We start from the raw sequence: 11,282 nt of genomic DNA, 5'->3' as shown, positions 1-11,282 counted from the left end.
AAAATGATTTGAACCTTCTTTATTGTTGTGAGTATAAGTGACACACATTTCGCAATCGATAGCTAGGAGGGGTATGTCGGATCTAAGAGCTGGATAAATTCCGTCGGGCATGGAGTATATAAAATTGCGATGAGGGGAGTTTTTTTCATCTCTTCAATTATTATTATAAATTAATTGGCATTGAATAAAATTTAGAGGGCTAAATAGATCTAAGTCAAAGTAAAAATAATTAAAATTGTTTAACAAAATAGTTTATTAGCAAGAAGCTAGAGTCCTGCATACCTATTTTCAAGTCCGAATCTTCAATTGAATCGGACCTGTCCATGCAGTGCTCTATTATGAACTAGTTGCCTTTAAGTAAAAAAAGAAGTGTATTTGTATTCACTACCCCTATTCGTGAGATTGTAAACATATTTCCGAAATTTAATTCTTTTTCACATATTAATAAATATATTTTTGGCAAAGAAGGAAAAAATATGAAATATGTTAAACATGGATTATTATTTTATTATAAAGGTTATTATATAGCGCAAATTTTTGTATCTTACATTCATTAAATTAACACCATTTATATTAACTACAAGTTGGCTGTACAGAACGATAAAAGAAGTCATAAGCCTAAATCTGACGATGGAACAATTCATACGTCTAAACAATAATAAAGGCTCAATAAAAAAGCTTCTAAAAATCAAATCCAGTTACCTACACCATCCAAATCTTTCAGCCCCCCCCCCATTAGCATAAGCACCACCTTCCTCCCGCCTTGGTAAACATACATTTATTTATTTATAAAACTCCTCATGTACCTAACCTTGATATAACTATCCAAAATATACTTAACTTATACTATCACCCCTTTAAGCTAATATTCTTAAGTAGTAAGGCAGGTTTATTAACAAAATATATCATATTCATATTAAATAAACAAAATATATCATATTCATATTAAATAAACAAATTCAATATAGACCATAAACTTAATTAATCAATACCCCTCCCTATAATATACATTTTACTTAATCGGGTACGGGCTTTTCTCTCTCTTCTTATCTCCCGTAGGCGTTTAAACAAGTGGTTTCGCCTCTTGCGCGCACAGGTAACTGCAGCCTGCCCAAAAATTGTGGATGGGCTCATCTCATAGGCTACCCCTAAATTTCTTAACCCAATTAGATGGGACGAGATAGTCCAAACGTAGCTCTGCTGTTTCATATAGCGATAAAGGGCGATTGCGCTTATTATGACGTAACTTAACTTAATAGTTTCATTTAATTGTTTAATAGATTTTTTGTATATATAAAGAATAAATTTATTATATTTTTCAGTTGTAATATTTTTAAAATATATTTATTTAATAAAAGTTTTAAATCTTTTTGTTTAATCTTCCTTACTCCCTGCCAGCCTTTAACATGGTGGCAGTGGAATTTACAATTTTGACCAAATGGATCAATCAACAATGAGGAGAATTGTTAAACTAGATATCAAACTAGACGAAGCTTCATGGATAATGGAAATGATTACTAAAATTGGGCTATAATGACTTACAAAATATTCTAAATCCACAGACAATATGATTTTAGCTACTGGAACATAGACAACTAGATAAAAAAGTTCTGAAATGTTATATTTATATCATTCTTTTTCTTTTTTTTAATTATAGTCTTAATTGTAGAAATAAAAAAATTAAATGCATAATTTGATTTTTTGTAAAAAAATATTGATTTCTTTACATTTGGTTCAAAGGGGAGGGGGGGGGAAATCAGTATAATTATCGGATTGGTGAAAAATATGTGGATCGGCACAGCCGTATCTACAATCTACAAGTTTTATTTATTGAATTAAAAATAAAATATTTCAGGTCTTTACTAATGTGTATTATAGATCCTGAATAATACCATATACAGTTATTGAAGTTACAGATATAAATAAGAACCTTTTCCTCAGCTCCTTATATTGTTAATTAACATTTTAATATATATTTCCTTCATTGTATTAGGAGAGTTGTATGTTAGCAGCAATATTTCACCCAAAATTTAAGCTTACAAAAGAAAGGGTAATTAGTAATTTGGAAAATATGTAGGATCAACCACAATCAGGTGCTTATTCAAATGATTATATGGATGAAATTAAAAATTTCTTTGAAAAAATTCTTCATGCACTTTCCCTTAATAATTTTTTTTATTCAAATGATAATTCAATTAATATTATACTTACATAAATTTTAAAAAATTATTGAATATAACCCAAAGCGCTCCTGTGGAGCGCTGTTTAATAAAGCTAAACATATTCTTAATTTAAAAAATAATAATTTAAAAAAATTTTGATTATAAATTATTGTTATATATTTTATTTTTATATTAGTCAATTTTGCATCGAGCATAAATTTCAGAAATCTATAAAATAGGAAAAGGATCGTGATCCTTTTTTAAAAAAAGTAGATTCGGGATTTCGATCCCTTTTTTGAAAAGAACGTGATCGAAATTCGATTCTTCAAAAGAATCGATTACCAGCTTGGTAATAGTATCAAATCAAACTATAAGATCAGATTTAACATATAATAACTAATGAAATATTATTATTATTTTTTAGTGAAACAAATATTTCCGAATTTAATAATAGAAATAACATTGAGCTAGAGGAATGAATTATCTGAAATACGTTAGAAACATTTAAATATTATCTCTATTATGAATTTTGTTTTAAATATAATACTGCAACATTTTCATCAATTCAAGTAGAAAAGTTATTTAGTTTTGGCACAATGTTATATGCTCGGAAACGGTAAAGGCTATGAAAAATTTGGCTCATTCCATACCAAATCAATCACGATTCTGCCGACCCCTTTCGATTTTTATAGAAATTTATCATGTAATCTGTAGGGTTAGCTTGAGCCAGTCAAATCGGATTGAGTTAAACTTGAGCCATAAACGGCTTTTTGGCATAGTGTGTCTAAAGCAAGAAGACTTTTCAGTGATTAACATAGGTAAGAAATTATATATAAAAATTAGTGCTGTAAACATTACTTCAAAAAAGAAACACGTTAATCGTTAACATAGAAAAGGAAAGCAGGTTACTTTTATCCGTTATTTTGTGAAAAAAAAGAACGTTACTCGTTATTCAAAAAAATAGAACGCGGACTAAATATTATATATAAATTTTCTTTTTATTTATTTATTTCTCATAGATAATAAAAAATATAATATTATTTTTAGCGTTATAAAAATTTATATTAATTTAGTCATCGTCATAAAAATTTATAATATCATTTTATTGAGTCATCGTCATAATAATATTATTTTCGTGAGTCATAATTATAATAAAAAATATTATTTTTATTTGATTATTAATAAATTTTTATTTATTTGTAAAAATTTAAAAAATATAAAAACCAGGGATTCGAACCGAACCCGAACCCGGAGAAGTGAACCCGGGTTTTTAGAAAAAAACTATGAACCCGAACCGAACCTGAACCCCATTTATAAAATTTTCAAAACCCCGAACCGAACCCAAGAATTTTATTTGAACCCGGGTTCAACCGGGTTCAGTGTATTATTTAAAATCATATATTAATATATGTAAATACAAATATTATATTTTCAAATTTCCAATTAAATGAAGTGTTAATAAATTTTAAACAACTTAATTAATTTATGCCATTTTTAAATTTATTCTCGATTCCTATTGGAGTGTTAAAAAATTTTAAACAATTGAATTAATTTACGCCATTTATTTTTAAATTTTTATCTTATTATTCTTAAAGATTATTAATTAGAAGAAAATGGTTAACAAATCAAAGTAAAAATTATTATATTGTTAATTTAAAAAATTCTAAACATCTAACTTAAAAATTGTTAAATGTAGGGCAGTTTTTGTGAACTTATTAAAATGATTTTAAAATTTATATATGCTAATCATTTATTTTTGGTTCAGATTAATTTTTACAAGATATTAATGAAGTGCATATTATAAATGAAATTAAATTTATAAATATCTCTTTTTTAATTCTGAAATCATTGCTATTTTTTATAGATTTAAGATTAAAGATAAAGTCATATTTGATAAGCATACCCTTAATACAATAGAAAAAAAATCAATATGTTCATATTGCAAAGTAAAAATGTCTGGTAATCACTTGTCAAATTTAGAAAGACACCTGGAAAGAAATCACAACAATGAATATTTTAATTATTTAAATGAAAAAACAAATATCAGGAATTGTTATTGGCAAAAAAACCTAAAATTAATATAGAAACCTTTTTTCCAAAAAAGCATATAAGTATAAATATATCATCTAATGATTTGATGAGTTCTATACTAGAATTTGTTACTGTAAATGGCCGGCCTTTATCAATTATTGAAGATTCGGGATTTCAAAGAATTATAAATCCACTCCTATCTTGGCTCAATTTAGTTATAAACAAAGAAAATTTATCCAGAACTCTTAATAAAACAGCCCAATCAATTAGAGACAAAATATCGAGAGAGGTAGAAGGAAAATTAATAAGTATAAAAGTTGATGCAGTTCAACGACTAGATAGGTCAATTCTTTGTGTAAATATTCAATTTATATCAAAATCCATTATAAATTTGAGGAATCTTGGAATTGTAGAGCTGAAAGAGAGATGTACAGGAGAATATATAAAAGAGAATATATTAAAAACTTTACTAAAATTTAAAATTAATATTGAACAAATATACACAATTACTTCTGATAATGGTTGTAATTTTTTTAAGAGCTATAAAGCTCCTGCAACCTGTAACTGATTATGATATAAGGAGTGAATCAGCAGATGAGGAAAATATGGATGTAAATGTATATAAATATGATATTGATGATATACAAAATACTTTTTTATCAACTATTATATCCTATCCGATTTATAGTGTACGGTGTGCAGCTCACACACTTCAGCTGGCACTTCAAGATGCTATAAAATTATCACCTATTGTGGAAACCATTGCAAAAGCTAGGAGCCTAAATTTAAAATTAAGACATCCCACTTACCAAAAGTTATTAAAAAATATGAAACTCCCTAAGCTTGTGTTAGATTGCCACAGATGGCATTCAACCCATGATGTTAGAAAGGCTGATTTTACTAAAACCCAATATCGAAGATTTTTTTTCAGAGCAATCTGATTATTTATTGACTGAAGATTGGAAAGAGATAATAACGATTGTTGAAATTTTAGAACCGCTAAAAATCGCAACCAAACAATTCCAATCTGAACAGTTAACACTGACAGATTTTTATGCAGCATGGTTAAGATGCTGCATCGAACTGGAAAAAAATCCAAACCATTTTGCTCAATTACTATATTCTTGTCTTAAGAACAGAGAAGAAAGGTTTATAAAGAACGAAATTCTCTTAGCTGCCATATACCTGGACCCAAGATACAAGGTTAATTAAAAGCTTAGTAAATTAATTATTTTAGATTTATATTAAAATTGTTATTTTATGGAATATTTAAATATAAACAATATAAATCCTTAAATATTACAGGTATTACTTAGTGATGATGATAAGATTTGTGCGAAAAGGCATCTTGTCAATTTATGGAGACGAATTAAAAGCTTAACAACGCCGATTTTATCTGATGATATTAGTTCCGATGAAGTTATCAAGAAGATGATTTAGAGAAATTGATACAACTTAAAGAAAGGCAGGAGAAAATACTTAAAAGAGGGCCAACGATTGCTGAGAAAAGTATTGGAACAATAATTACTGGATTTAGCGATTATAAAAGATTAGATAAGAAGGAAAATATTTTGCATTTTTGGGAGTCTGCTAAGCTGGAACACCCTGAATTATATATTTTATCTAAAATCTTATTTGCTGTTCCTGCAACCCAAGTTAATTTATCATATTTTCACATATAAATACATTTAACATAGGTTAGCGTTGAAAGATCTTTTCACATTTGAAATTCATTCTTTCACCACATAGATCGAGGATGAGTGAACAACTCTTGGAAGATATTATGCTAATACGTCCAAATAAAATTTTTAAAATTGATACATGACTATATGATTTGTATTTTTAACTATATTTGCCTATAAATAAAATAAAGAATTTATTTTTTATATCAAATTTTGTCTAGTTTTTTATTATGATTTAAATATAGAATTTTTTTTATCAACTCAAAAATTCTTGAACCCGAACCGAAACCCGGGTTCAAAAATATTTCCCTGAACCGAACCCGAACCGAACCCACCTTTATTTATTATACCCCGAACCGAACCCGGGAAAAAATTTTGTCGGTTAAAAACCCTAAAAAAGGGAAAAATCATCATTAATCTTTTTTTCAATTAATTTTTTTTTATAATTATTTTTTAATTATTTTTTTAAAAAATTAAATATATTTGAATTATAAATTTGTTTTAATATATTGATAGAAATTACGAAAATAAATAAATAAAATTACGAAAATATTCAATTTGAAAAAGTATAAAACCATAAATATATATATGGTGAATTCCATATCAAATCAACAAAAAAAAGTCACCCCCTTCAATTTTTCTTAAATTTTGCTGGTATTTAAGAAAAAAAATGAAATTTTACCTTCCAACACTGTTTACCTGCTAAGATATGGCCGTTAAAATCGCTGAAAAATGGTACATTTTTGACAAAATGCACCTCATTTATTTTCAAATATCTCGAGTAATAATTAAGTTAGAAAAATTATTAAAAATTCTATTTTTAATAAAAGTTCTTTAAAATGTCATAGAAATAAATATGATGGACATTTTATTAATATCGAAAACCGGATGTGTAAAACCGAAAATGGCCATAGAAATAAAAAGATTTTTTTTTTCAAGATTTTTTTTCTGTAGATAGATATCACACTCCTTTATATTTGTACAAAATTCTAGACTGGGATGAACATGGGTTTAGGAGTTATCACTCTTTATATGGCTAAAATTGAACAAATTTAACATTAATATCATCATATTTTAATTTAATGAATAGTTATGAAATAATGTTAATTTAAAAATTATGTCTAAATGATAGGCCCTTACTTTTTTTTATCTTTATAAAAAAATTTTGGGTGGCTGGGATAATGAGCTGTTTAAAACTTTAATTAAATTTTATCTCGAAATTTAAATTACTTGACAAAAATAATTTTAAATATTTTATTTAGCATAAAATAATCTACCAAAATTGAAATTCAACAATAAATTTTTCCCCATACATTTAAAATTAAAAGAAAGGCTTAATAAATTATTTGACGAGAATTCTATAGATTATAAAACATTCAAACAATGGATAGCAGTTGATCGAACTACCCTCGAAACACTGACAAAAACTTCTGACGAATTTGTAGATTATTTAATTGAATAATTAACAATTTAATTCCTCATTTGTTTATAGCTTCACGATAATCATTAATTCGAAACTTTTTAAAATTCAATTTAAATGTTAGCGAATTCTTAGTTATTGCAGACTTTTCAGAAAATTATGCATTTGTAGTGCAGAACCATGCACAAGGATGTAATCAGATAAATAATCAAGCCACTATCAACTCTTTTATAATTTATTACCGTAAGAACAACATAATAAAACATGTAAATTTATTGGTTATATCAGATTGTTTAAAGCACAACGCATGTGCATTTTATTTATTTTAAAAATTAATCGTATTTTTGAAGGAAGGATTTAATAGAGTGGCTAAAATTTATTATTTTTCTGATGGAGCAGTAACCAATATAAAAATAAAAGATTTCATTATTCTCTACAATCATGAAAATGATTTTGGAATAAAGGCTGAGTGACATTTTTTGAAACCGCACAAGGTAAAAGTCCATGCGACATTTTGGGGGCCGTTACTAAACGGTTAGCAGCTCGAGCAAGCTTGCAACGTCCATATGAACATCACATATTGACAACAATAGATTTATTTAACTATGCAAGAAATAATATCAAAGGGGTAAATTATATTGTAAGCAATAATGAATATATGAACATAGAAAGTCATCTTGAAAGCAGATTTTTGAGAGCAAAGAGAATTTCTGGAACACAAAGTTCCAAGCTTTTATTGCCATAGACGAAAACAAAAGTAATAATTTATTAAAATTCCTCGGATGATTATAATATATGATATATTTTAATTATAAATTTTTGATTGTATTTATATGTAATGCAATTTGAGGCAAATAAAGTTATAAATATGTTTAGAATTATTTTGTCAAGTAACTTCTAGACAAAATTTAACTAAAGTGTTAAACAAAGCTCATTATTCCAGCCACTTCTCAAAAATTTTGATAAAGATAAAAAAAAGTAAGGGCCTATCATTTAGACATAATTTTTAAGTTAACATTATTTCATAACTATTCATTAAATTAAAATATGATGATATTAATGTTAAATTTGTTCAATTTTAGCCATATAAAGAGTGATAACTCCTAAACCCATGTTCATCCCAATCTAGAATTTTGTACAAATATAAAGGAGTGTGATATCTATCTACAGAAAAAAAATACATTTTTTTTCTATGGCCATTTCCGGTTTTACACATCTGGTTTTCGATATTAATCAAATGTCTATCATATTTATTTTTATGTCATTTTAAAGAACTTTTATTAAGCTACAAAATAAAAATTAAATTATTTTTCTAACTTAATTATTTCTTGAGATATTTGAAAATAAATGAAGTGCATTTTGTCAAAAATGTACCATTTTTCCGCGCTTTAAACGGCCATATCTTAGCGGGTAAACAGTGTTGGAAGTTAAAATTTTATTTTTTCTTAGTTATAATATATACTACCAGTATACAAAATTTAAGAAAAATTGAAGGGGGTTGAAACCTTGGTTGATTTGATATGGAATTCACCAATATAATAAAAATATGAAAATTATAAGATAAACATTTATTCTTTTATATTTCGAAATACAAGCCGATATAATTTACCTAGGTCCCACGGGAAATCCATCCCTATTCAACAATTCTTTAGTGGCAAGGAGACGCAATCTCGGAAATTGATCAAGATGGCTGGTGCTAGGATGAGGAATGTTCAGCCCAGAATCCTGAAATTCGTTTATGGCAATGAATGCTGATTTCTCGTTGGTCAACATTTTATCGGGAATTAGGTGATTCCTGGTTAATGCTGTATAGAAAGAACATTTATCATAACAAAATTTTCATTCATTTATCGCAAATGAAGAATATTAAATCAACTATTTAAAAATGATTCTAAATTTTAACTAAAAATTGTTATCAAAAAATGTTTTCAATTTCTATAGTTTTTTTCGTTTTCCTATTTTTAAGTTAAGTTATTAAGCCTTACAGTATAAGCATAAATTCTTCAAATACAAACTTGCTGTTTGTGATCGAGAAGTAATCCTCTTATGAAGCTGACGTAATTGATTTTCAATCTGGATTAAACCACCGTGAGGTGGCAGAAAAGGTAATATAATCGTTTCGTCCATAAGGCTCCTAATATTTTGGGTATTATTCTTACCACCTTTAAATCTTTTATGAGTAGTCTTATGAGTCAAGGCATTAGTCAATTCAGGGAAATGCTTTATGAATAAGGAATTCGCATTGAATTCTTCATCTATAGATTTTTTATTGTTAAAATCGTTAATGTTTGTTAGGTAGTTCTTGAAATCGAAATAGATTGAAGGTGTGTCCATTTCAATTACTCCACATTCACTTTCATCTAATTCTTTGTTTTTTAAATCTTGTGATATTTTACAACCATTTGTTTTGTCAGGCTTTTAAAAAATTTTAATTTAAAATCTTACAATAATTGATATTTTTAATTTGGGTAAATGTCAACGGTGTCGTGTCAAATTAACCAAAAAATAAAGATTAGTTTAGAGGCCGATCCACTGGTGTAAAAAAGAGGGATCTAGAGATCATTACCTTTGTTCGTTTTCATTTTAACCTAACGAATCCATCTTATTTGGGCATCATATTTTCCAAAGATGCCATAAGTTTAATTGAATATTATTACGCTACCGCTAATAAATTATAAAAATAATGTTACAATAGTATTATAATACGGAATTCAATTTAATGTTGTATAATGCATGGCTGGCTCATTTAAGTATTATAGATCAAATAACAATTTTCATAATTGCTTTTGGCGTTTCTACATTTTTCGTTCTATCTTAAATCTTGATGCCAATTCTGGAATTCTTATTTTGCTAATAACTTTTTTATCAATTCCAACCAAAAAAAATTGATGGCAAATTTCATGAAGGCTGTGTCTTAATATGAGATTATGACTTTAATCTCGCTATCCATTAAATAAACAGAAAAGAACAATTAATATCTATAAAGATCGTAAAATTTACAAATATTTCGAAACGGGGAAAAGGACACTTTAATATATTTATGTGTAATGGATTTTTGAAACACGATTCAAAATCTGATATTGTGATGCAGCTTAAGGCGTGACGCTATATTTTTTATTTAGCTTATAACTATATTTTTTATTGGCTGGGAAATGAACTGATTGAGATTGATTAATTAATAAGTACACATTATTTTTCCCCTTTAACCATCTACCAAATGGATTTAAGGAGATTAATCAAGCAATACTTAATAGTTTGGCATAAATTTCAGAATTGGCTTTGCCAAAATTTTGGCTAATCTCAAGCTTAATGCAATATATCATAGATATCCTCTTGTTTATATCTAGGTTTACTTTTTTTGGTTGGCAAAACTAGTTGAAAAAAGTAATAATTAGGCATTAAATATTCATGCAAAGTAGATGCTATATTTTTCCTTCTGGCATGATGCTAATTTTTTCTTATTTAATTAATAAGTTTTTTACCTTATACACAAAAAGGGTTAAAATAACATACTAATTAAGCACTAAACATTGATAAAGCTTTTAAAATAAATTTTAACCGTTAATTATATATATTGGCTTAAGCTTTAGCATTAGTATTTTCAAAGTTTTGAAGAACATGCTTAGGATATCATATTGAAAATATAAAGAGAATGAAAATATGAAATGTTGGCTATTTTACTTCTATATCTGTTAAATATACAGAAAAGAACAAATGATATCTATAAATATCGTTATTTTATATAGGGAACCTTAATGTACTTAAGCGTAATTAATAATTGTAATTTAAAATCCCATATTATTTAAGACTCAGCATAATAGTAAGAACAAATTGAGTGTTTCAAACGTTGCGTTTGTCTTTCAAGTGGCCTCGTGTAAATTGGTAAAATTACCGTTTGGCGTTAGCAACCATTTATAAAGGCAAACAGGTAAGCTTTTTCAATACTTTTTTATTCTTCGTTTTGTATTATATTAAAATGTGATAGAA

General features: G+C 26.9%; 1 protein-coding gene across 5 annotated transcripts in view; it reads right to left on the bottom strand.

Annotated features, from left to right (window-relative positions):
* Nucleotides 1–11,282, bottom strand: part of LOC135927413 (uncharacterized) — a 74,371-nt gene that overhangs the window by 33,384 nt on the left and 29,705 nt on the right. For all 5 annotated transcript variants that reach the window (XM_065463393.1, XM_065463390.1, XM_065463389.1 and 2 more), the window contains 3 exons: nt 9,311–9,710; nt 8,905–9,100; nt 15–151 (listed from right to left, as the gene is read on the bottom strand). In XM_065463393.1, the coding sequence (XP_065319465.1) occupies nt 15–151; nt 8,905–9,100; nt 9,311–9,710 (733 nt within the window). The remainder of the gene's footprint in view (nt 1–14; nt 152–8,904; nt 9,101–9,310; nt 9,711–11,282) is intronic.

The sequence above is a fragment of the Gordionus sp. m RMFG-2023 genome, chromosome 3 (genome assembly GCF_954871325.1).
Source record: "Gordionus sp. m RMFG-2023 chromosome 3, tfGorSpeb1-WG-v2, whole genome shotgun sequence".
In the NCBI taxonomy this organism is placed as follows: Eukaryota; Metazoa; Nematomorpha; class Gordioida; order Chordodea; family Parachordodidae; genus Gordionus; species Gordionus sp. m RMFG-2023.
The sequence above is the reverse complement of the archived record's forward strand: the minus strand, read 5'-3'. Positions and strand labels throughout refer to the sequence as shown.